This window comes from Eulemur rufifrons, chromosome 1 (genome assembly GCF_041146395.1).
Source record: "Eulemur rufifrons isolate Redbay chromosome 1, OSU_ERuf_1, whole genome shotgun sequence".
Taxonomy (NCBI): Eukaryota; Metazoa; Chordata; class Mammalia; order Primates; family Lemuridae; genus Eulemur; species Eulemur rufifrons.
The window spans coordinates 29,842,972-29,869,328 of record NC_090983.1 but is presented as its reverse complement, the minus strand read 5'-3'; the positions used below and the strand labels follow the sequence as shown (position 1 = coordinate 29,869,328).

The window sequence follows — 26,357 nt, the reverse complement described above, 5'->3', positions numbered from 1 at the left end:
CATTCTTCTAACAATCCTAAGGAGACTAACTTCTCTGTGAATCTTCTGTTCCTCACTGTGTCCTCCAGGTAGCTCCCTCCCACATTGTGTCTCCTTGTGGCCTTTTATTCTTTAGCTACCATTTTGCCTTCCCCACCCAATCAAGAGCTATGGAAACATTGCCTATTTTATTCTCTTTCCATTGAGCTTTTCTCTTTCACAATTAGCCTGAGTCCTTTATCTTTGTCTTAAGTGCAATAGCCTTGCTTTCAAGAAGAGATTTTGGCCCCCAAATCACTAAATATCCCCAAATGTTACATTTACCATGGAAGCAGGTAATTTTCTCCCTATAAGATGTAGTAGGTAAAGTATAACTTAGTCTTTTCAGCTTTTAATGATTTTATGAATGAATGATTTTTTACAAAGCTTCAAAAATAGATTCTGTTATACTTCAAAGGACACGTGAAAATTGTATATCTGATAAGGCAGTGGTCCCCAACCTTTTTGACACTATGGACCAGTTTCTTGGAAGACAGTTTTTCCTGTGGGAGGTCGCCACCTCGGCTCTACCTCAGATCATCAGGCATTGGATTCTCACGGGGAGAACGCAACCTGGATCGCTCATATGTGCAGTTTGCAGTGGGGTTCATGCTCCTATGAGGGTCTGATGCCGCTGCTGATCTGAGGGGGACTAGGAGGTGGGGCTTGGGCAGTAATGCCAGAGATGGAGTGCAGCTATGGGTACAGGTGGGGCTTTGCTCGCCCGCCTCTTGCCTCCTTCTGTATTGGGGGTCTGGGAAGTTGGGGCCCACAGTGATAAGGGACTTGTATATAGAACATATAAAGAATCCTTCCAAGCAAGGCATGGTGGCACTCACCTGAAGTCCTAGCTACTGGAGAGCTGAGGTGGGAAGATTGCTTGAGCCCAGGAGCTTGAGTCCAGCCTGGGCAACATGGTGATGGTGAGACCCTGTAATCTCTTAAAAAAGAAAAACTAACCCTTACTACTAAATAATACAAAGACAAATGTTAAAAAATGGACATAGGGCCCAGGCATGTTGGTTCATACCTGTAATCTTAGCACTTTGGGAGGCCGCGATGGGAGGATCACTTGAGGCCAGGAGTTTGAAGATCAGCCTGAGCAAGAGTGGGATCCTGTCTCTACAAAAAATACACAAATTAGCTGGGTGTTTTGGTGCACACCTGTAGTCCCAGCTACTCAGGAAGCTGAGACAGGAGGATTGCTTGAGCCTAGGAGTTGGAGGTTGCAGTGAGCTATGATGATGCCACTGTACTCTAGCCGGGGCAACACAGCAAGACCCTGTCTCTTAAAAAAAAAAAAAAAAAAAAGACATGGACAAAAGATCTGAATAAACATTTCTCCAAAGAAGATAATGAAAACATTCAATAAACACATGAAAAGATGCTCAATATCATGAATTATCAGGGGAATTAAAACCACAACGAGGTACTACTTCACACCCACTACAATGGGTATAATCAAAAAGATAATAACTAGTGTGGATGAACATGTTGAGTAATTGATACCCTTATATACTGCTGGTGGCAATGTAAAATGGTACAGCCTTTCTGGAAAATAGTCTGGCAGTTCCTCAAAAGGTTAAACATAGAATTATTAGTATTAATACCATATGTCTTAGTTCATTTTGGGTTACTAAAAGGAATACCTGAGGCTGGGTAATTTACAAAGAAAAGTTTATTTGGCTCATGATTCTGCAGGCTGTACAAGGAGCATGGTGCCAGCATGTGCTTCTGGCAAGGGATTTAGGCTGCTTCCACTCACAGTGGAAGGTGAAGGGGAGACATGTGCAGATCACATGGCAAGAGTCCGGGAGGTGGCAGGCTCTTTTCAGCAGCCAGTTCTCACAAGAACTGAGAGTGAGAACTCACTCAGACCTGTGAGAATGGCACCAAGTCATTCAGAGGGATCCACTCTCATGATCCAAACACCTCCAACCAAGCCCTGCCTCCAACATTGGGGATCAAATTTCAACATGAGACTTGATGGGGCCAAACAAACCGTATCCAAACCATAGTGGCACCATAAGACCTGGTGTCTACACCATAAGTCTGTATTCCACTCCTGGATACAGACTCAAAATAACTGAAGACATATGTTCACACAAAAACTTGTACACAAATATTCATAGCAGCATTATTTATAACCAAAAAGTAGAAACAACATGAGTGTCCCTCTACTAATAAATGAAAAAATAAATGCTGTATATTCATACAATGGAATATTATTTGGCTGTAAATGAATAAAAGAAATGAAGTGTTGAGACATGCTACAATATTGATGAACCTTGAAAATATGCTGAATGAAATCAGCCAGACACAAAAGCCCACACTGATTTACATGAAATACCCAAAGTAGGCAAATCCATAGAGATAGAAAATAGATTAGCAGTTGCCAGGTGGTGAGTGTAGGGTGAATGGGGAGTGACTGCTAACAGGTACAGCATTTCTTTTTGGAGTGATAAGGATGTTCGAAAATTGATTGTGGTGGTTACAAATTAAACCACTGAATTGTCTACTTGAAATGAGTGAATTATATGGCATGTTAATTTTATCTCAAAGCTATACCTCTCCTTAAATGTGAATATACCACCATTAGACTTTTTAGATGGTCAGATATCTGTTTATAATTATAATCAAAGTTCCGTTAAGATCAGCTCTGCCTCAAACCAAGATTAATAGGCACCAAAGAAAACAATCAAATTAGTCATCAATGTCATTTTCCCTTATGGCATGGCTGTACCTGATCAGACTCAAGGCCACTGCATACTTACTTAATAAATCCAGGAAAACAATATTAAAGGAAATAAAACAGAAGAGATTTATGCTTTGTGTGATTAGGGAATGCTTGATACATCATAGCATAATCACTTGAGCTGCTTCCAACCACTGTAGATTCCAGAGTGCCCATGATGAAATTTAAATAAATAAGATTAATTAATTAAGACTGTGTCTCTATAAATTAGCTGGGTGTGGGGATAAGATAGGAGGATCACCTGAGCTTAGGAGTTTAAGGTTACAGTGAGCTACAATGGAGCCACTGCACTCCAGCCTGGGTGATGGAGTGAGACCCTGTATCAAAAGAAAAAAAAAAAAAAGAACACTTAGTAGTAAAAATTAAAGAGAAAAATTAAGAAAAGAGCAGCTCTGATCATTAGGAAACCTAAAGGGAATTTAAAGGTTTTGTTTCATACTTTGTTTTTGCTCTCATTCAATATTTATTGTTCTCTTTCAATTTCTACATGCAGGTTTGACTGCGCAGATAGACAGTTCCATTCAATCCCAGCTACCTGGCAAGCTCTTATGGATAATCCATATGATGTGAAAGAACTTATTCCTGAATTCTTCTATTTCCCCGAGTTTTTGGAAAATCAAAATGGTAAGAAATAGGAGATTAGAAATTTGACTCAGCAAGTCCTAATGAAGCAACCTAAAAAATGTCTTTCAGTACATTTTTGTAATGTCCTATAGATTATTTAAAGTTCATTCTGTCTGTAGATTTCTTAGTGAAAGGGCTTAACTGATGGTACTAATCTTACCTTCCAGGGAAGTACTGTTAGGAAGTAAGATAAATGAGTCAAATTTGAATTGGTGAGAGAATTTATCAGACTACAGTGTTTACTAGAGAAGCAAAAATGGCCATATGCTATTTCAGCCATATACTCTTCTTAGTTTAAAAGTCTTTGAGTTAGATAAGGTGAGGGTTTAGATTTGGTCAACAGTACCAAATCCATGGACAAACTCACATATATAAAGTTTCATTGGAACAGCCAGCCAATTCATTTACATATCATCTGTGTGGGTACTTTCAAAGTGTAATAGCAGATTTGAGTAGTTGCAGCAGAGACCATATTGCTCACAAGCCAAAAAATATTTTCTTCTTTGACCTTGTGTAGAAAAAGTTTGCTGACTCCTGATTTTAGAGCATAGAAGAGTAGGAAAATTGAAAATAGTGACAGGGTTAAAGTTATTATAGTATTTGAAAATTATAGAGAAGCATGGCAGGAAATATACTTTTAAATGTCCAAATACTTTTTCTTTGAGGTAGTTGTACATTTATTTTTAAACATAAATAAACATGTACTTATCATCAAATTGGTATTAACTGATCAACACCTAAGTGCACATATAGTAATAACATTCATTGGGTGTCGGGCAGATGGGAGGGGGGAGGAGGGGATGGGAATATACACACTTAATGGGTGTGGTGCGCACTGTCTGGAGGATGGACGTGCTTGAAGCTGACTCGGGTGGGGCAAAGGCAGTATACGTAACCTAAACATCTGTACCCCCCTAATATGCTGAAATAAAAAAAAATTTAAAAAAAGAGAAAAAATAAACATAAATAAGGAAATTGGCAAGATTTTGACTACTGGAAATTCTATAGTATTAAAGGATCATTATTAACTTATTTTTTGACCCCTAACATGTAATGTTAATGTTTGTCACTTTGATGTATTCCAGGACAAGCTATTGGAGGCAGGGCATCTGATTTTCAGAGTAAGGCAGTCAGAATTGGTGACTTTCAGAAAATCAAGTAAATCTATTGGCTGAGTCTGATGCTAGACTCCCAGTCAGCCATTGAACTGGAGTCTCCTAAAGTAGGGTATCTGGAATAGGAGGGATGAACAGACTAAATTTGGATACAGAGTTTAAGGTACTCTTAGCTTGACAATTTATGATATTCATCAGAGCCGGGTGCTGTCCTTAGCACTGCTGTCCTTTGCACTACTGTCCTGATGGATTCCATTTCTGACTATCCATTACCTCTTTGGAAGAGGCTGGGTGGGAGAAGACAAATATATCAGTTAGAATGCCTTCAAAAACAAGTATTAATAAAACCCAATCAAAATAGTGCAAACAAGGAAATTTTACTATTTTCCATAATAAAACCCCTGAGATATGATAGTTTCAGGTAACTTAACATCATCAAGGTCAACTTTTTCTGTATTTTCACTCTGCCATCCTGAGTGTTTTGGCTTTGGCTAGTTCCTCTCATAGTTACAAATGACTGAAGCAGTTTTAGGCAACATAGGCAGATAGAACAGTATCTTAGAAAGAAGTGGAACTGTTTGTCCATTGTGTCCTTTCCTAAGATTAAAAAACTATTTCTCATAACCTCTCCTCATTCTCCAGAGCTGGATCATATACCAAGCTCTAAACAGGTCACCTGGAATGGGCATGACATGGGGCAGAGATGGACACCCAAATGAAATAAAGGGCCAGGTGTGGTGGCTCAGACCTATAATCCCAACACTTAGGGAAGCTGAGGTGGGAGGATCGCTTGAGCCCAGGAGTTTGAGGTTACAGTGAGCTATTAATATAATTGCACCACTGTACTCCAGCCTAGGCTACAGAACAAGACCCTGTCTTTAAAATAAATAGATAGGTAGGTAGGTAGGTAGATAGCAAGACCCTGTCTAATTAATTAATTAGTTAATTAATTCTGCTAGCAAATAAGAAGGGGGAATGGGCATGAGGTGGGCAACAAACAATATCTGCTACACAGTGATTGGGTTAACTTAAAGCCAAAGACCCTGTGGGTACTGTCATTCTATGATATTTAAACCTCTCTCCAACTTGGGACATACTGATATTTTAAGGCAGCATCCTGGTATTTTAAGCCTGGTATTTTAAGGCCTTCTTTTTTGAAGGTCTTTTGTATTAACATTCCTCCCCTCCCCACCCCCATCTCCCACGCCACATTATGTGAACCAAAAAACCTCATATTGGGGAAAGTTTTTCAAAATGCCATGTTCTAACTATATGAGCAAATTTTGTTATGCAAGTATCTATTTAGAATAGTGTTATATAAATATATTATTCTTCCAGAAGATAAATATAACTCTTCTAGTGAGTGAGTTTAAGTTATGCCAAAAATCTCTAAAGAGCTGTATTTTGTAAATTAACCATTATAGGAGCTATGTTATTTATTTTTAGTGTAAGAAGAAAACTTAATATTATATTTTGGTCAGATTAAGGTGAGGTTTGTAGCTGTAGTTCCTCCCACTTTTCTTAACAAAAAAAAAAAAGTTAATTCTTATTCTGATTTACCTTTTGATAACTAATTTAAAACTATTTTATTTTTATTTATATTTTTTAGTTAACTGAGAGAATGTACTCCAACAGATGAGAATTAAGAAAGGAAAAAAAAACATCTGTTTTGCTTAAGAATGTGCCCTCATTTGTATTTGTTTTACTTCATTTACACAAACCTAAAATGATTTGATACATTTTCTTTTTACATGTCTTAGAATTTAACTTGGGTCATCTACAAGTTTCCAAAGAAGTAGTAAATGATGTCATTCTTCCGAAATGGGCTAAGTCAGCTGAAGATTTCATCTATAAACATAGGAAAGCTCTGGTAAGGTTTTTGTGTTTAGAAATTAGACAGATTAATAAGATAAATATTTTCCAGAGGGTGGGATAAAGTATATTTGGTGTAAATTATTTTTCCATATTAATTTGTCATCTATTATATGTGCTCTTTTTAGAAAGTACAACATAGTAATTTATCTTGAGGATCTGAATCTTCTGTTTTGTGTGATACAATATAGTTCTATGAGTATATAGCAAAATATTAAATATTTTAGTTCTGTACGATGTCTCCCTGCTGTATATTTAACTATCCAGTCACTAAACTGGTACAGTTTGATGTTATGCAATTTTCAAACTTGTTTTGAATCTAACAAGGATGAATACATTTTTGTTTTCTCTGAAGAATTTCACTAAGCTTCTGATAAAAAAGGCAGCTAAATGTAGGTTGGGTACAGTGGCTCAAACCTGTAATCCCAGCACTTTAGGAGGCTGAGGCAAGAGTATCACTTGAGGCCAGGAGTTCAAAACCAGCCATAGCAGCATAGCATGACCATGTCTGTACAAAAAAATTTTTTAAATAGCTGGACATAGTGGTGCATGAGTATAGTCCCAGCTACTCAGGAGGCTGAGTCAGGAAGATCATTTGAGCCCAGGAGTTGGAAGTTGCAGTGAGCTATGATCACACCACTGTGCTCTAGCCTGGGCAACACAGCAAAACCGTGTCTCTAAAAAAAAGAAAAAGAAGAAAGACAGGCAGCTAAATCCTAAATGCCACTTTGAAAAACTTATTAGTTTTTAGTTAAATTTCTAATTTAGAATTGAAGGTCTAGTGAGGGTTAGTTTAACATTGTTATTGTGTTACTATCTTGTTGATGATGATGGCTCCATTTTTTTCCCATGATAGCCCACTTAGTTCTCTGTCTAAATTGAAATGTTGGCAGACTCTGAAACCAGTTAGGTCAATACTTGGAAATATTCTTTGTCGTTAGTATATAGTTGTCAAATTTACAAAATTCAGACTTAGATTATAATATTTGTAAACATTAAACCTATATATGAACAAGGAATTGGAGAAAAAATAAAGCAACTTTGAAAAATAGCCTGCTACTTATTAACTAGCCTGAATTTCTCAGGTCCTTTTCCCCACAGGGTGGGGAACCTGTGGCCTTCTAGGTCCTTAAGTGCGGCCTTTTGACCAAAAGGTCAAATTTTACAGAACAAGTCCTTTTATTAAAAGGGGTGCAGCAGAAAAAGATGAAGCTTTTCTTGCCTTCTTTGGTTCTTAAATATAACAATGTTGAAATCAGAAGGCTGCTTTACAAAAAAATGAGTTTAGCTGGGCTCAGTGGTGTATGCCTATAGTCCCAGCTACTCAGGATGCTGAGGCAGGAGAATCCCTTGAGCCTAGCAGTTCAAGGCCAACCTGGGCAACATAGCAAGACCCTGTCTGTCTCAAAAAGAAAAAAAAAAAAAAACACCACTTGTTGAGAAATGAATGATGGATTGCAATCTGGTAATACCTACATGCCCTAGAAAACCAGGAGGTGACCGGGGAGAGCGGCCAGAGATATACCCAGGGAGGCAAAGGAAGGCAAGGGTTTTAAAGGTAAAATGAGGAAGGTTATATAAATCGTTTTGAAACAGTTATCCTTGACCACAAGGATTAACACATTGACTGCCACACTAGGAAAAAAAATGTTTTCCTTGGGGCCCCGGTGTTTTATTATGAAGATAGAATAAAAACTTCAAAAACAAAACAATCGTTTCTAATTTAATGAAACATTTTTTATCTTTTATTCTTTTCTGTGTGTGAGTTATATGCAACTTGAAAAATAGTTCTCCTGGCTCCTGAAGTGAAGAGATGTGTGAGTTACATACACTTCATGAGGCTTTGGGCTCAAAACTAGCATGAGTTAAATACAACTCACATGGCACTTAATGTGTTAATAATAAGGGTGACATCAGTCCAAGGTTGAACAGGCAGTTGCTGGGCAGACAGCCTCGCAGAAGTATTGTTTGTGTATGGTTACAGTGGCCTTTGTGCAACCTTTGTGCAAGATTGTGGTTTTCAGAGAGTTCTTGTAATAATTTTTATCATAGGCATGTATGCATGAAAGTCTCTGCTTTTTTTTTTTTTTTGAGACAGAGTGTCGCTTTGTTGCCCTGGCTAGAGTGAGTGCCGTGGCGTCAGCCTAGCTCACAGCAACCTCAAACTCCTGGGCTTAAGCAATCCTACTGCCTCAGCCTCCCAAGTAGCTGGGACTACAGGTGTGCGCCACCGTGCCCGGCTAATTTTTTCTATATATATTTTAGTTGTCCAGATAATTTCTTTCTATTTTTTTAGTAGAGACGGGGTCTTGCTCTTGCTCAGGCTGGTCTCGAACTCCTGACCTCGAGCGATCCACCTGCCTCGGCCTCCCGGAGTGCTAGGATTACAGGCGTGAGCCACCACGCCCGGCCTGAAAGTCTCTGCTTTATGGCCTCTCCAATCCATTTTGTTAGGCTTTGGCATAAGTGACTCCATTCTGATTCTGACAACTTTCACAACTCCATTAATATTAACAAGAGGTTAGAAATATGTGGTTTAGTTATGTATTGCTGTGTAACAAATTATCCCAAAATTCAGTGGCTTAAAAATATAGCCATTTTATCGTCTCTCACAGTTCTGTGGGTTGACTGGTCTCAATTGGACAGTTCTGCTCAGCTTGCTTGAGGTTCTCATGCAGTTGTAATCATCTGGTAGCTGAGGTTGGAATCATCTGAAGGCTGCATTGAGACAGTAGGTTGCTGGACTTTTCTCCCTCTCCATGTAGTCTCAGGATATCTCCTCTCCGTGTGGTCTCTCCTGCTGGCTGGGTAGCCAGACTTCTCACGTGGCACTCAGGGATCCCCAAAAGTAAAAAAGTGGAAGCTTGCACACTTTCTTAAATAATACTCTGAACTGTCATTGCATCACTCCTGCCACTTTGTAGTGGCTAAATAGTAACAGTATCAATGCCAGATTCAAGAGGAGGGAAAGTAAACTCCACCTCTCAGTGGTGAAGAGTGAGAAAGAATTTGCAGCTATCTTTATTTTTTTTTATTTTTTTTGAGACAGAGTCTCACTTTGTTGCCTGGGCTAGAGTGCCGTGGCATCGGCCTAGCTCACAGCAACCTCAAACTCCTGGGCTCAGGTGATCCTTCTGCCTCAGCCTCCTGAGTACCTGGGACTAAAGGCACGTTGCCACCATGCCCGGCTGATTTTTTCTGTATATTTTTAGTTGTCCAGCCAATTTCTTTTTATTTTCAGTAGAGACGGGGTCTCGCTCTTGCTCAGGCTGGTCTCGAACTCCTGAGCTCAAACAATCCTCCCACCTCTGCCTCCCAGAGTGCTAGGATTACAGGCGTGAGTCACCGCGCCCGGCCTGCAGCTATCTTTAATCACCATGTAGTCTGTGCTCTGGTCACAAATTATTTACATTCCTCCTACATGCAAAATATGCTCACTTCCTCTCAAGACACCCCCCCCCCCAAAGTCTCATCTCATTAAGCCAGGATTTGACAAACTGTTTCTGTAAAGGGTCATATAGTACATTTTTTTGACTTTTTTGGCCATAAGGTCTGTGTCACAGCTGCTCAGTTCTGCCATTGTAGTGCAAAAGCAAATGGGTATGGCTGTGTTCTACTACTTATCTACAAATCTGGCAGCAACTTAGACTTCACCCACAGGCAGTAGTTTGCTTACCTGCCTCATTAAGGCTTGAGGCCTAAAGTCCAGGATTCTCATTATCTAAATCAAGTCTGGGTGTGGATGAAGCTACTCAGGTATGGCTCCTCTTGGATCTGAAGACAGAACAAAAGAGACAAGTTATCTGCCTCCATATAACAACAGTGGTGTGAAAGGACACAACTGTAACCGACACTCCCATTCAAAGGGGGAAGAAAAACGGGAGGCTCCTAGCAGTCTCTGGTTTATAGCAATTCAGAATTCCAGAAGGCCGCAGTGAGCTATGATTATGCCACTGCACTCCAGCCTGGGCAACAGAGCAAGATCCCATTTCTAACCGAAAAAATGAATTCTAGTGGGGACATGTTTTCAGATCTTTTGTTAGGATCCAGTCCTATTCCCTGAGAGTGGTTCTCAGTGCCTCTTGGTTCTACCCTTGAGCGTTTGGCTCCCCCGCCTCACAACATTCTTCCTTTTCCATAAAAAGACCTTTGTTTTTTACTTGAGTATCTTTGTCAGCCTCTTTCTTAGTAAGTTGAAAGCCAAAGGTCTCTCCTCATTTTTGAACAGTTTCTCTTTTAGTCTGAACTGGTATAATTCTATTTAAAACTTTATGGGTTTCTTATGTATCAACTCTATTGGACAAAAGCCATTCCACATTACTTTACAAAACATTCCCTTCTCTACTTTGGGCCAAATGGGCAGCTACTATGGAAAAATTCCCTTTGGATTCTTACTTTTCTCATACTTTATCATAGGCAGCTAAAAAAGCCAATTGGCACTTTAAAATGTTCTATCTGGAAGTCTTCACACCCAAATCCATGAGTTCATTAGGTACCCTTTCTATCTTTCATGCAACTAAACCCTAAGTACCTTTTTATCCTGTCTCCAATAACAATTTTCTCACTGTCTTTTAAGTTATCACTACCAGGCTCCAGGAGGTCTCTGCCTGCCACCCCATCCACCTCTTGGTTTGTGGGTATGGTGGAGAAGAGTGATTTGCAGCCATTTCTTCCACCCCAATGTGGTTTGATTATTGCCATGATTTGAATGTCTTTTTCTATTCTTTTCTTTTTACCTTGAATTGAATTTCTAGACAAATATTTTAGTGAAAATTTTACCACAAAGATGCATTCCATAGCTATCTTTTTTTTTTTTTTTTTTTTTTTTTTTTTTTTTGGAGACAGAGTCTCACTCTGTTGCCCAGGCTAGAGTGAGTGCCGTGGCGTCAGCCTAGCTCACAGCAACCTCAAACTCCTGAGCTCAAGGGATCCTCCTGTCTCAGCCTCCCGAGTAGCTGGGACTACAGGCATGCACCACCATGCCCGGCTAATTTTTTCTATATATATTTTTAGCTGTCCATATAATTTCTTTCTATTTTTAGTAGAGATGGGGTCTCGCTCTTGCTCAGGCTGGTCTCGAACTCCTGAGCTCAAACGATCCGCTCACCTCGGCCTCCCAGAGTGCTAGGATTACAGGCGTGAGCCACCGCGCCCGGCCCCACAGCTATCTTTAACTCCTTTGTTGTTGATATTTGGGCTGTTATTAGCATATTTGTAATCTCTTCACCCATTAGCTAAATGTATATGTTGATATTAATAAATATGATATTTACATTATAGTAGATATGAATAGTCAATATTGGTAGTAGATATTGAATAAACGTTTAACATGATTTTGAAATAATTCTATTTACAGCCAGAAAGATTTGTGTGTGGAAATGTTTAATTTGCTCTATTTTAAAGAACTGAATTTACAATTTACATTGTGTAGTTAGAAGGTGTCTCTATATTAATTATTAAATTTGTTCCTTTTCTAGGAGTCTGAATATGTTTCTGCTCATCTTCATGAATGGATAGATCTGATTTTTGGCTATAAACAGAGGGGGCCAGCTGCAGTGGAGGCACTCAATGTTTTCTATTATTGTAGTTATGAAGGTATTAACCTATATACCTTTTCTCTTGCTTTATTTTGATAGAAGCTATTGTTTAACATATGTTTATACACAATCTTTTGGGCCTATTTAATATGAGAAAGATTACATTTTAAAAACAGCTTTCTGGCCAGGTGCAGTGGCTCATGCCTGTAATCCCAGCACTTTGGGAAGTTAAGGCAGGAGGATCTCTTGAGCCCAGGAGTTCAAGACCAGCCTGGGCAACATAGTGAGAACTTGTCTCTACAAAAAATAAAATAATTAGCGGGGCGTGGTAGCACATGTCTATAGCCCAGCTACTCTGGAGGCTGAGCCAGTGAGCTGTAATCAAGCCATTGAGCTATGATTACACCACTACACTCTAGCCTGCATGACAGAGCGAGACCCTGTTTCAATAACAACAACAAAACCAACAACTTTCTATTTGAAAGATTAAGAGACTGCTGCATTTTTTGTGATAGTTAAGTGTATATGCAAATCTAATTATAAATGTCAATTATTAGTACCATAAAGGTTTTGATCTCTGGCATATGTGTCCTATTCAGTCAGGTCTTACATTAAATATTTAGTATTAAATTGTAACCAGACTTTGAAAGAAGGCCTCTAGAGTTACAAATAATAAGTTCTTCAAATGTTAAATAAGATGATATCATTTAGCTCAGGTTCAAGAACATTTTCGGATGGCTTTAAAAGGATAAAAAGTAATTCTTTTCTAATTTTTAAGTAGAACTCATCATTCTCAAGAGTCTAACTATTGTAAAGTTACGTAAATTTGAATAGAGTCAGAGACTTTTGGTAAATAAGTGTATTTTCACCATGCCATATCCATTCAGGTTATAGGTTTGTAGGGAGGTAGTATTGCATGGTTATTAGGAGCTTGGACTTACCTAGTTTAGCCAATCACTAGACATGTAACAATCTATATTAGGTGTGCCTGAGTATAGCCAGTTAGCCAGAATATCACTTTTCCCAACCTTTGTTTTAAGCAGTGACTTAAAGCAGTATTTCTGTTTGAGCTTGACTATCATGAAGAAAACAATTGAGTATAGTTTATGTTTTTCCAAGAGAAACTTTTATAGAGTACCTATTAACTTTTAAGTGTTTAAAATATGTTAGTTCTAAATAATGGATGAAATTTATTTTTGTGTTTGAAGATTTACTGATTTAAAAAAATTACCTCTTTTCAATGTAATAAATTGAAGAATGGAATAATATTTTGTTGAAAGTATGCTAATCAGTCTGATAGACTAATCAGTGATGTGGCTTGCTGATTTGTTTTCATTCTATAGTAAATTGACTACTTCTGGTTTTAGGAGCTGTGGATCTAGATGCCTTAACAGATGAGAAAGAAAGAAAAGCTTTAGAAGGGATGATTAATAATTTTGGGCAAACACCTTGCCAACTATTAAAGGTAAATGATAGAAGTTATTGACAACTTAAGTCTTAGAATTGAATTGCTAAGGAGCAGTACTACCAGTATTTTTAAGGATTTTAATGATTTAAAACTTTATTTGAATAAATAAATAAATAAAACTTTATTTCAGAATTATCTAGAATTTGGAAAAAATTGCTTTCACTTAAAAATAAATAGATTTTAAATGATTGTTCCTATTTTGAAATAACAAAATATTGAAGTCAAAATCCATACATACATATCCAATTACTCTAAGTCACAGAAGAATTTCTATTTACTAAGAAAGCCAGTCACCTTATATTAACTATTTCCAAGAGGAAAAACTGAGTACCAATTAGAGTATGCCATTAAAACTGTCTTTAGATTGGGACTTGTTCCACATGTAAAAGTTCTAGTAGCTGATATCTGCCCCAAAAGGACACTTACCATCCAGGGCCCAAACCCAGTCCTAACAATCAAATTATAGAATATATGACATGTAGAATAAAATTATTAAATGTTACCACATATTTCTTTCCCCATGCCAGTATGTTAAGTTAAATCATTTTTTAACTGCACACGGGTTTGGATTCATAGAAGTTAATCTAATGTTAGTTTTCAAAGATGTCTTGATCTTTGTTAGTATATAAATTTAGAGATGTGGAATACACAATAATATACCATTTATTAAGTAGATACTTTCTTATGCAATCACTGTGTTAGGTGCTTTACCTGATCCTCACACTAAATATCCAATTAGCCTCATGTTTTAGATGGTGAAGCCAACCCTCACAGAAAAGAATATCTAGCCTACAATGCCTTAGAGAAATTAAATACTTTTTCTAAGTTTACACAACTAGAAAGTAACTAGGGTAGGATTTATATGCGTCACCATCTAACTCCAAGGCCTTTCTGTCATACCGTGATTTCCTCTGAATTAGCAAATGTACACCTTTGTTAAACCAGATCTTCTCTGTGTTCTTATGGGCCTTTATTTATGACCTAATTATAACACCTTCTGTCTCAGTTGCGTACTTATCCATTTGCCTTACTAAATTATAAATATGTTAAAGGCAGCAACCTTCTCTTAATCATCTTTGTATATTTCTTGCATATAGTATATGCACAGTAAATATTGGTTGAATTGAAATCTCCACAGCTATTACAGCAATAGTATATCTAAGCTCTAGGTTCCAGATGTACCCTGTCAATTCGATTATCAGGCTAAGTTTTATAATTGTTACTATTCCTTAGCAACGGTTTACTTAGAACTTCCAATATTGTTTTTTAACAGAACAGTCATATATGAAATTAATGCTTTATCCCTTACCTTCTGGTACAGGCAGAAGGCAAAGTAACAGAATAAAACAGAACTCTTCTATAATATTTTTGCATCAGCTTTACCTTTCTTTTGGTTTTATAAGAGTAGTGCTAATTTGTTTTTATCACCATAAAAAATTATATAAAAATCAGCCTCAGATTTAAAATAAAGTGAATAATACTTATTAAGAGCTAAATATTTTAGTACTTATAGCTGTCACGTCTAATGCCTATAATCTAATATTTTGTGGTAGAGATGAAAGAATTCCCTTCAGATAGAATTCTGTTTTGCATTTTAACTGTGCCTTGGAATGTTAATTTTGCTTGTTACTTTGTTTTATCAATATAAGTGATACTGTTCTGTGTCTCTGACATGAAAGTTAAGGGCAAAAAAATAATTTATTTGAAAAGTATGCAGCAATATCTATAATTTGATTCTGATAATATTGACATTTTGATCTTGTTTCAGAAATTAAAGATTCATCTGAATTATGCATTTTGAATTTTGAATAATGCATTTAATTTTATCAAACATTTATTAAGCATCTACCGTATGTAAGGTATTGTTCTATTGTAGAAATCCAAAAATGGATAAGACTTTATCTCTGGCTTTCAAATACCTATAGCCTAGTTGGGAAGGACAGACCATAAGCAACTATATGTAATCCAATATATTAATAGAATTAAATTAATAGAAATAAATGAGTACTAAATAAAATATAAACAATTTGCCAAGGAAAATAATAAAAGAGAATAATTAATTCTGATGTAGAAATTTAGGAGAGATAGCATTAAGAAAAATGTTAAAGTAGAAATGGGATTTCCATAGAAATGGAGAAGGCAGTAACTCATCTGAGAGAATAGTCTGAGCCAAGGCCTGGAGTTGTCAACACTGCATGGTATATAATCCATTGTAGCTAGAGCCCGGTGGGTATGAAGGAACACAGTGAGAGATGTTTTAATATAAATATGGAATAATTTTTCCTTAAAATTATTTTTAAGGAACCACACCCTCCTAGATTATCAGCAGAGGAAGCAGTGCAAAAGCAGACCAAAATAGACACTTCAACCCTAAACCTATTTCAACATCTCCCGGAACTCAAGTCATTTTTTATAGAGGTAATATCCAACTTGGTAATATCAAAGAATTTTCTCTGTGAATTCTATACATCTTAAAGTTCTTTTTGTTCTTTAATGGAGGAGAAGGATTATAATATTTGTTCCAAAATGGTAAATTTTACTGTAATAATCTGTTCTTGGGTTTTTAAAACTTTTTTATTAAAAGCTTTTATTTGCTTCTGAGTGGTAGTCTGAACAGTTTCTCTTGGCTTGCTTTCTTCTATTTCACATTTTCCTGACAAGTAAGAATAAATAATTTGCTTTAAAATGCTTTTTGTGGCAGTTGAGATGGTATATAGATGGAGACGATATTTTAGTAGCTCTAAATTATAATTTCTGCTCATCTTTAAAATAGGGACCACTAAGTCATATTGTTAATTGATAGAAGGAAGAGTCAAATAAAACAGGAGTAGCTAATGCTGTAATTGAAAGAGTTCAAGTCAAAAAATTCAAATGTTTAAATATCTATATTGAATTACTTTGAGTAGTTCAGAATGTGATTATGAAATGCATTCATATCTATGAATTTGGTTAGAACAGATAGTATTAACTCTTGGCAAAAAAAAGTAGAAGAAGATAAAAAGTTAAGAGGCCAGGCACAGTAGCTCACATCCAGCACTTTAGGAGGCCAAGGCAGGAGGATCACTTGAAGCCAGGAGTTTGAGATCAGCCTGAGCAAGAGTGAGACTCAGTCTCTACAAAAAATAGAAAAATTAGCCAGGCCAGATGTGGTGGCATGTACCTGTAGTCCCAGCTACTCAGGAGGCTGAGGCAGGAGGATCACTTTAGCCCAGGAGTTTGAGGTTGCAGTGAGCTATGATGACACTACTGCACTCTAGCCTGGGCAACAGAGCAATACCCTGTCTCTTAAAAAAAAAAAAGTTATTGAAAATAGTTTGGAGATGGGCATAGAACAGGCATTCTCTATATAGTAACAGCAGGGGTTGGTAAACTTTTCCTTTAAGGATCAGATAGTAAATACTTGGGCTTTGTAGACCAAGAGACAAAATCAAGTATTTATGTAGTTATATATATAACCACCTAAAATGTAACCATCTAAAAATATAAAAACCATTCTGAGCTCACCAAACCGCCTACAAAACAGGTGGTGGGCTGGATTTGTCCCACAGGGTGTAGTTTGTAAAACCCTGCATTAGAGCATTACTGTAATGTATTTATTAAATTCCATACACCATTCAATAATTTAGTGTAAAAATTTTTTATAAGGTTTATAACAGTTATAGCTTTATAATGAATTTTACTCAAATGATAATGTTGTAAATCTCACTGTATTTTTTTAATTATTTCTTAATTGACATGTAATGTATATTTTTATAGGACATACTATATTTTAATATAAATATGTTTTTACATGGTTGTGAAAGCACTTCAAAATTAATCTGTCACTCTTTTCCTAGATTCATATTGATCGAGATAGTTATTTAAGTTGACAATACAAACTAAAAGATGGGTTGTTTTCCAAAAGTATCTCAATCAATTGCCTAGAACTCAGAACACATAGAAACAATGCTCAGAATTGATGACTAATTCCCATGTTGTATTGAGGGTCTCCAAGACCACCTAGGTTCAGTGATTTGCTAGAAATCAACATATAGTTGTACTCACAGCTAGGATTTATTACATTGAAAGGATACAAAGCAGTATCAGCAAAAGGAAAACGCCCATGGGGGCAAATTTCAGGGGAAGCCAGGTGCAAGTGTCCAAGAGTTCTCTCCCAGTAGAGTAATACAGGACATGCTTAATTTTTTCAGTAATGAAACGTGAAAACACATTTTTGTCTGCTGGGGAAAGCCCATTAGAGACTCAGCATGCAAGGTTTATTGGAAGCTGGTCACATGTGCACCTCTCTCTAACACGTACCCAAATTCCAGATATAAAGCAAGCGTTCAGCATAAACCATATTGTCTGCACAGTCTAGGTGCAGTGAGCCATCGTTATTATTAAGGGAAAGTTTAATGTCAGTGTAAGGAACTGTTTGTTAGCCAAGTCCTGGTGCCAGCCAAAGGCCACCTTGGAAGCAGGCCTCTTTAAAGATGGCAGTCTCAGGCCTGCTATGTTAACTCTTTACTGCATGTAGGCAACCTATAAGACTTTATTTGACCCATAATCTCATGAACATGCAATACTATATTTATTATATTATGCTGATAGAACTATTTTTATTGTGCATAATCATTTGTGACATTGTTTTTTTAGTAATAACTTTCTAAGTTCCATCTGCAGGTGCAGTGACACATCTGCCCCTCTCTGTACCCACCATGTCCCACAGTAGCTTTCTCCAGGACCAGTATCTGGAGCCAGATAAAGAAAATGATAGATATCCTTGGTTACCAATAATTTGTTGATCCCTTTTCATATCATAAGAGATGTTTCCCCATACATTCATATAAAAAGAGAAGGCCCTCTATAGGTCTTCTCTTCCTACATGTTCAAGTGGTGAAGAAAATAGAGGTAGTAGTGAAAGCAAGGACTTAATAAGTGGACTTTTTCAGATACCATTTTCATTTTGTCTTTTTCAAATGCAGGACATTCTTCTCTTGATTAATTCACAGTGTGAAGAGAAAATATAAACACTAACTTTTTATAATTTTATAAATTATAATGAATTTTATAATTTGTTACTTAATCCTATAAAACTCTTAGAACAATACCTGATGTATGATATGTACCCAATAATGTTATACTTTGCCTAATAAATGGTAGGAATCTTTTCTGAATTATTGTCACATCAAGGAACTGAGTTCAAATTATTGTTCTTTCACATCATAATAAGATAATGGCAGTTGTTATTCTTATATGATCTATATTTTCTACTTTATATTCATGTCAGTATAGCACGGGAAAAGGAAAGATCCTAGATCACTGGCTGTTTTAAATGATTGCTGCTTCTTGAAATGTACGTTTCTTGTTTAACAGCAGAGTAGTAGGATAGAAGGTGATGGGTTTCAGAAGTTTAAAGTATGCCATCCAAACGTGGTACATAATTCCTTTCCTGCATTTTAAATTAAATGAATACATGCTATGTGAAAGGGTAAAATGCTATCTGAAAGGGTTCATCCTTTTTTAAAGAAGTTTTCAGTAATTTGTACCTAATAAAGATGACTAGAACCAGCCACTAAACCTGTTTTATTTTATAGGGAATCAGTGATGGTATTCCACTATTAAAGGCCATTGTCCCCAAAAATCAGTCTCGTTCTTTTATGTCTCAAGGCAGCCCTGAGTTACTGGTAAGTTGATTTTTACCTTTTTCACACCGCCATGTCTGTATCTATTACAACTTACCAAAAAAAAAAAAAAAAAAAATAGGAAATAACATTTTATAAAGCCATTTTTTAAAATAACAGAGAAACATTTTGTCAAATTAATCTGACCAAATACAAAAATATATCTTCTATTTACATATCATTATTTTAAGTAGTTACTGTAATTCTAAGATTTATCTGGAAGAATAAATATGTGAAAAGAACCAGGAAATTTTATGTAAGAAAAATAAGGGGGCTAACATCTTACATTAAAATTTATTATAAAGCCATAATAATGATAATGAGAAATAATAGAGAATTTATTAAGAAATACATACAGGATACTTTAGTGAGTATTTTACATGAATTTTTATTTAATCCAACTAGTTTTTATTTAATCTACCTAATAGTCCTGTGAGATAGGCACTATTATTATTTCCCTTTTACAGGTAAGAAATTAAAACTCAGAAAAGTAACTTGCCCAAAGTCACAGAGCTAGCAAGTAAGGGATCTGAGACCTTGGCTCATGGACCAAACCTAGGTCTGTTTTATTCTAATTTTGTCATTTAGAAATGATAAAAATGAAGTATAACACAGTGAACAGTAGAGATTCTAGAATTAGCCCTATTTTTATGATTATGCATATTATGTTTGCTTAGAAAAAAAGTCCAGAAAGATAGATAAAAATAGTAGTATTTTTTGAGTGGTGGAATTCTTGTGATTTTCAGTGTTAATACGTGCATTTCTTTAAGTTATCTGTATTGGGGGGCGGTAACCTGTTACTTTTATAATCAAAAGGGTAAAAAGTTTTCATTTTGAAAAGAATTTATTCACTGTGACTATCATTACAGGGAGACCTTAATTCATAAGTTCTACTTCTGATTTGTGTTCTAAGTGATATATATTATTATTATATTTTTATAAGACTTGACCCTGAGTTTCCTCTGACTGCCAACTAATAAGTGCAGTTTCTTACAATTGAGAAATTGTAAGAAAAAATAACCTTACTAAAGAAAGATATATTTGGCAACTTTTCTAAACAATAAGATAGTTTTTTCTATTTGAATTATTTAAAGACTTTCTTAATGAATTTCACGTTTTAAGCATACAGTCCCAAAGTATTCCCTAAGTGATAAATGGTAATATCATGGAAGCATCTGGTTATTCTATACTGCTTTCTTTAATCTTTCATTTAGTTTAAGTATTCATATGTTCTTTTCTAGATAACAGTAAGCATGAATTATGTTATTGGAACCCATGGATGGCTGCCTTATGACAGAAACATTTCTAATTACTTTACATTCATCAAGGATCAAACTGTGACAAATCCAAAGTAAGTAAATGAATATTTAAAGCAAAATAGCTACAAGTACCTTATTGCCACAAAAAACAACTAGAATAACTGATTTGTGTCATTTTGAAAGTGTATTTTGAAACTCAGTTTTCTCTTCTTCCTTCCCTCCCCATCTCCCCCCTCTTTTTTCTTTCTTTCTTTTTTTTTTTTTTTTAGAGACAAGAGTTTTGCTCTGTTGCCTAGGCCTCCCATCCTTACTTTTTAAGTTATGTCCTGACTTTATGTTAGCTGGGCACACAGTGGCTAGCACCTATAGTCCCTGCTACTCAAGGAGGTGGAGGCAGGAGGATCACTTGAGCCCAGGAGTTCAGGGCCGCAATGAGCTATGATTGTGCCAGTGCATTGCAACCTGGGTGACAGAGCAAGACCCTGCCTATAAAAAATTTAAAAACAAATAAATAAGAATTTAGTATCTACATTTTTTTTTAAATCTCCAAAAGTTACATTCTAACTTCAGGTAACTTACTCTGAGTTGTCTTAGTATGTTTGCTTATATTTTTTTCTGGTTAAACCACATTCAGTGTTGTTTTGAGGATCAAATTACATCATATATTTTAAAACTATTTAAAATAATTGTTATCATTGTATTTTCTAGTCTTCTTCACTAGAATAAAACTCCATGAGATTAAGGGCAATGTCTTTTTTTCCTTCTTATCCCACATGCGACTTAGTGCTGTTGTGTTTTGCATGAATCATATTCTCAGCAAATTCATACTGAATAATAAAGTTTTAGAGCTGACGTGTCAGATTTAGCCCTCATTTTCTATACACACATTGTAGGCAGATCACTTGTGTCCACCTACAGAATCTAGATTGGCTAAGCTCACAGTTACCTCACTTGGAAGCTGATAAAACCCATATGCTTGCTTTGGTTGGAATAGAAACCGATTACTGTTAAATATTGTTAGATATGCATTGATCTGCCTGATTTGTCTCCTATACATCACCCTGTGTAGAAGAATCCCTGGTTTTAGTTTATTTCTGATTTTCCCAGTCCTGGCGTATCCTATCCTTTATACTTTGAGGCTGCCACTTACAGAATTGCCAGGTTTATTAGATAGGCCTTGAAAGCCAAGATTTAAATCTTTTTCGCGCCTTCACCAATCTCAATGTTTTTATGCTTAACCCTTTGATGCTATGTTATGTATATTTTATTTTATGAAAAATATGAATAAAATAAGATTAATGTATTTTCTGAAAGTCTTTAGCATTTTTAATAGATATTTCAAATAGGACAGTTGAGATTTATTTTTTTATTTCTTTTTTAGAAATATTAAAAAAATAGTTGATAATAGTCTAAGTGATCTTTTAAGGAAAAATCTAATATTTAATTGTGTTTACAGAACTCAGCGTAGTATGAATGGACCTTTTGCTCCAGGGCTGGAAGTTACCTCTAAGCTATTTGTAGTATCACACGATGCAAAGTTGCTCTTCAGTGCTGGACATTGGGATAATAGTATTCAAGTAATGTCACTTACAAAAGGCAAAATTATCTCACACAATATCAGACATATGGGTAAGCATTAACTTTTTTCCAAAAAACCTCAAAATTTTCTGTTTTATTCTAAACTATAAAAGTAGTACATGCTCCTTGTAAAGAGCATTTAATTTTACTTTTGAAGCTGAGTGGAACTTTTTGGTAGTGCAGTATTATAAATATTGTATGCTTTCTATAAGAGTATCTCATGTATTTGTTAGACTAAGTCTTTTTTAAAAATTGGCTAATAGAAATAATTTTAAGGGGCCGGGCGCGGTGGCTCACGCCTGTAATCCTAGCACTCTGGGAGGCCGAGGCGGGTGGATTGCTCAAGGTCAGGAGTTCGAGACCAGCCTGAGCGAGACCCCGTCTCTACTAAAAATAGAAAGACATTATATGGACAACTAAAAATCTATATACAAAAAATTAGCCGGGCATAGTGGCGCATGCCTGTAGTCCCAGCTACTCGGGAGGCTGAGGCAGTAGGATCGCTTAAGCCGAGGAGTCTGAGGTTGCTGTGAGCTAAGCTGACGCCACGGCACTCACTCTAGCCTGGGCAACAAAGTGAGACTCTGTCTCAACGAAAAAAAAAAAAAAAAAAAGAAATAATTTTAAGACAAAATGGTAATAAAATCTGTCGTCATTAACTGCTTTATTACTATGTTAACAGTAAAACATAAGATTGTTAAAATCGTTCAATGTAGTTTAACCTGATACTTCTTACTGTCTGAGTCTTCAATATATGGATAAAACATTGAGTAGATTTTCTTTTTTTCTTTTGAGACACAGTCTCATTCTGTTTTCCAGGGTAGAGTGCTGTGGTGTCAGCCTAGCTCACAGCAACCTCAAACTCCTGGGCTCAGGCAATCCTCCTGCCTCAGCCTCCCAGGTAGCGAGGACTACAGGCATGCGCCACCACGCCCAGCTAATTTTTTCTGTTTTTAGTAGAGACAGGGTCTCACTCTTGCTCAGGCTGGTCTCAAACTCCTGAGCTCAAGTGATCCTCCTGCCTCGGCCTCCCAGAGTGCTAGGATTACAAGTGTGAACCACCACACCCAGCTGATTTTTTTTCTAATAAATCTATTATGAAAGAGAAATGGAGCCCGCTGCTAATTCTATACCAGTGACTCTTGAGATGTCACTTAGGTCAGCTGTTTACAGTTCAGGAAATATTTTATATTGTGAATTTATGGTACAATATGTACTGTTTTTCTTAAGGACACATATTCTGTCAGATTGTAATTCCCAATGAGAGTAGAAGGTGCATGGGGATGAGAGAGCACAGAAGCATATCAAAATTAACTGGAAAAATAAGCCGAGCATGGTGCACATGCCTGTAGTCCTAGCTACTCAGGAAGCTGAGGCAGGAGGATCACTTGAGCCCAGGAGTTCAAGGCTGCAGTTAGCTTTGATCATGCCATTGCGCTCCAGTCTGGGTGACAGAGTGAGACTCTGTCAAAAAAAAAGTCAAGAATTAACTGAAGATCCATCTCAAGCTATCTAACCTCCTCCCAAGATGCTAATAGATATTCCTCACACCGCACATCTAGTCCTCAAGCTCAAAGAAGGGTGGTCTCCAAAGAAAGCTCTCCTAGGTGACTTTGATACCATTTCCTTCCTGTGTGACTCTTTCCCAATACTTTTCCTGTGCCAGCCCTGCATTCCTTCCTTTTGGAATAGCTGATTTAGTAATAGTTTGAACATTGACAAAAGTTGCCCTTAATGTTCTGTTCTCTAGCAAAACCAAACCATTTCATTTTATTTCATTCCTTTTTCCTACAGATATTGTGACTTGCTTAGCTACAGATTACTGTGGAATGCATTTGATTTCTGGTTCCAAAGATACTACGTGTATGATATGGCAAATAACACAACAGGTAGTCACACATTTTTAAATGCTCTTGGTTTTTAGATCAAATATTCATCCTGAGAATACTAGTGAGGTATTCTATTAGGAAATGAATTTTTCTCTGCCAGTGAATGACTAAGCTGCTTTGCACTGTCCTGCATTCTGTCCTGTCCTTGGTTTATTGTCTGATTTATTAACTTTTTCCCTATTATTTTCTGAAAACTCTTCCTTGTAAACCTCATGTAGGAAAATAGTAATTTTTTCTTTATTGGCTTGTTAGCATAATAATATTCCTACTCTCCTTTCTCATGGGACTACTAGAAATTATAGATTTGTAATTCTCCTAATAATATTGGTCTAAGAAGTGTCTTTTTTCTTTGGTTTTCTACTTTGTTTAACAGGCTTTTACCCACTCCAAATTTATAAAAAGATTATCTAAAATTTTTCTTCTATTTTTTTTCTTGTTTTATTTCTTACATTACAATCTTTAATTTACTGATAATTTATTTTTCTACATTTTTTAAGATTTTATTTAGTTCTGAATAGAAAGCCATTTATGTCAGCATAAATTATTAAGTAAGCCACTTTTACCTATTTAATTGGATCTTTTCCTAGAAGACTCATTCTTTTATACTTCCCTATTTTTATGTGACCACCAATATGTTGTTTTGTTTTTGGTTTTTTTTTTTTTTTTTTGAGACAGAGTCTCGCTCTGTTGCACGGGCTAGAGTGAGTGCTCTGGCATCAGCCTAGCTCACAGCAACCTCAAACTCCTGGGCTTAAGCAATCCTACTGCCTCAGCCTCCCAAGTAGCTGGGACTACAGGCATGTGCCACCATGCCTGGCTAATTTTTTCTATATATTTTTAGTTGGCCAGATAATTTCTTTCTATTTTTTTTAGTAGAGACAGGGCCTCGCTCTTGCTCAGGCTGGTCTCGAACTCCTAACCTCAAGTGATCCACCTGCCTTGGCCTCCCACAGTGCTAGGATTACAGGCATGAGCCACTGTGCCCGGCCTTATATGTTTTTATTTTAGTAGTTTAGTAAGGTAGATCCTCCTGCCACTGTGTTAACATTATAAAAAATGTTCTTTGCTATTCCTATATAGGTATTTATTCTTCCATATGAACTTTAAAAATATTTTAACTATATTCTCCAAAAAAAACCCATTTTAGTCTTTTTTTTTTTTTTTTTTTTTTGAGACAGAGTCTCACTTTGTTGCCCGGGCTAGAGTGAGTGCCATGGCATCAGCCTAGCTCACAGCAACCTCAAACTCCTGGGCTCAAGCGATCCTACTGTCTCAGCCTCCCGAGTAGCTGGGCCTACAGGCACGTGCCACCATGCCCGGCTAATTTTTCCTATATATATTTTAGTTGTCCATATAATTTCTTTCTATTTTTAGTAGAGATGGGGTCTCGCTCTTGCTCAGGCTGGTCTCGAACTCCTGACCTTGAGCGATCCACCCGCCTCGGCCTCCCAGAGTGCTAGGATTACAGGCGTGAGCCACCGCGCCCGGCCCATTTTAGTCTTTTTGAAATTATATTTTATTTATATGTTAATTTGATATATTTTTATAATTCTTTATATCCAGAAATAGGAAATGGCCTTCTATGTTTCTTTCAGGTCTTTTTTATATCTTTTGATAAACATTTTTTATAACTTTATTTAGGTTCTATACCTTGTTATATTTACTTCTAATTATATTTTTATTACTATTGGTGTATTTTTTATCATTTTCACTTCTAATTGATTTTTGCTAGTATAAAGAAACACTGTACAGTGATTTGACTGATTTCTACACAATTATCCTATATCCAATTACTTCTCTAAATCATTTTAACAGCTCATGTTTATTAGAACTTCTTGGATTTACTGAATGTAAGGTGGCTATATATATAATTATGTGATCTGAAAGTAAAGGTGATTTTTATTTATCTTTTCTAATACACTATTTCATTTTCTCATATTACATTATTAGCTAGTGTAGTAAGGTAAGAAAATTATAGTGAGCATCCCTGCCCTAATATCTGATTTTGATGAAAGTGTCTTCACAATTTTGCCAATTAGTATAATGTTTGCTGTTGAGTTTTACTAATAGTATTTTTCATATTTAAGTAGTTAGCTTCTATTTTTCTTCTTTTGGTAACTTTTCAGTTTTAATGAACTTTCAAATTTATTTTAAAAGGTAGCAAATGTAGTATATTTTTTACCATTTGTGTTATTAGCATTCTCTCTCAGTATCTCCCTCCTTCAATGTCTTTTTTTCTCTAAACCATTTAAAAGTTAGAGGCATTATGTTCCTTTACTCCTAAAAACTTGAGTGTGTATTTTCTGAGAACATAGACAATCTTGTGCATAACCACAGTGTAATTATCAAAATCAGAATGTTTAACATTTGTACAATACCATTATCTAATCCACAGTCCATGTTCTAATTTTGTCAGTTGTTTCCAATAATGTCCTTTACAACTGTTTTTCCAAGTTTCTCTTTTATTTATACTTTTTCTTGATGTAATGTATTATGTTGAGAAATTTCATTTGTTTGAACCATCCTTGAATTTTTATAATAAACCCACAGAATTCACGATGTATTATTATTACATTTTA

General features: G+C 36.1%; 1 protein-coding gene across 1 annotated transcript in view; it reads left to right on the top strand.

Moving 5' to 3' along the window:
- NBEAL1 (neurobeachin like 1) overlaps window positions 1-26,357 on the top strand; it is a 148,971-nt gene that overhangs the window by 113,360 nt on the left and 9,254 nt on the right. The window contains exons 43-51 of the mRNA XM_069468588.1: window positions 3,267-3,397; window positions 6,273-6,382; window positions 11,862-11,979; window positions 13,289-13,386; window positions 15,691-15,807; window positions 18,966-19,055; window positions 20,294-20,403; window positions 21,768-21,940; window positions 23,684-23,778. Coding sequence (XP_069324689.1) covers window positions 3,267-3,397; window positions 6,273-6,382; window positions 11,862-11,979; window positions 13,289-13,386; window positions 15,691-15,807; window positions 18,966-19,055; window positions 20,294-20,403; window positions 21,768-21,940; window positions 23,684-23,778 — 1,042 coding nt within the window. The remainder of the gene's footprint in view (window positions 1-3,266; window positions 3,398-6,272; window positions 6,383-11,861; window positions 11,980-13,288; window positions 13,387-15,690; window positions 15,808-18,965; window positions 19,056-20,293; window positions 20,404-21,767; window positions 21,941-23,683; window positions 23,779-26,357) is intronic.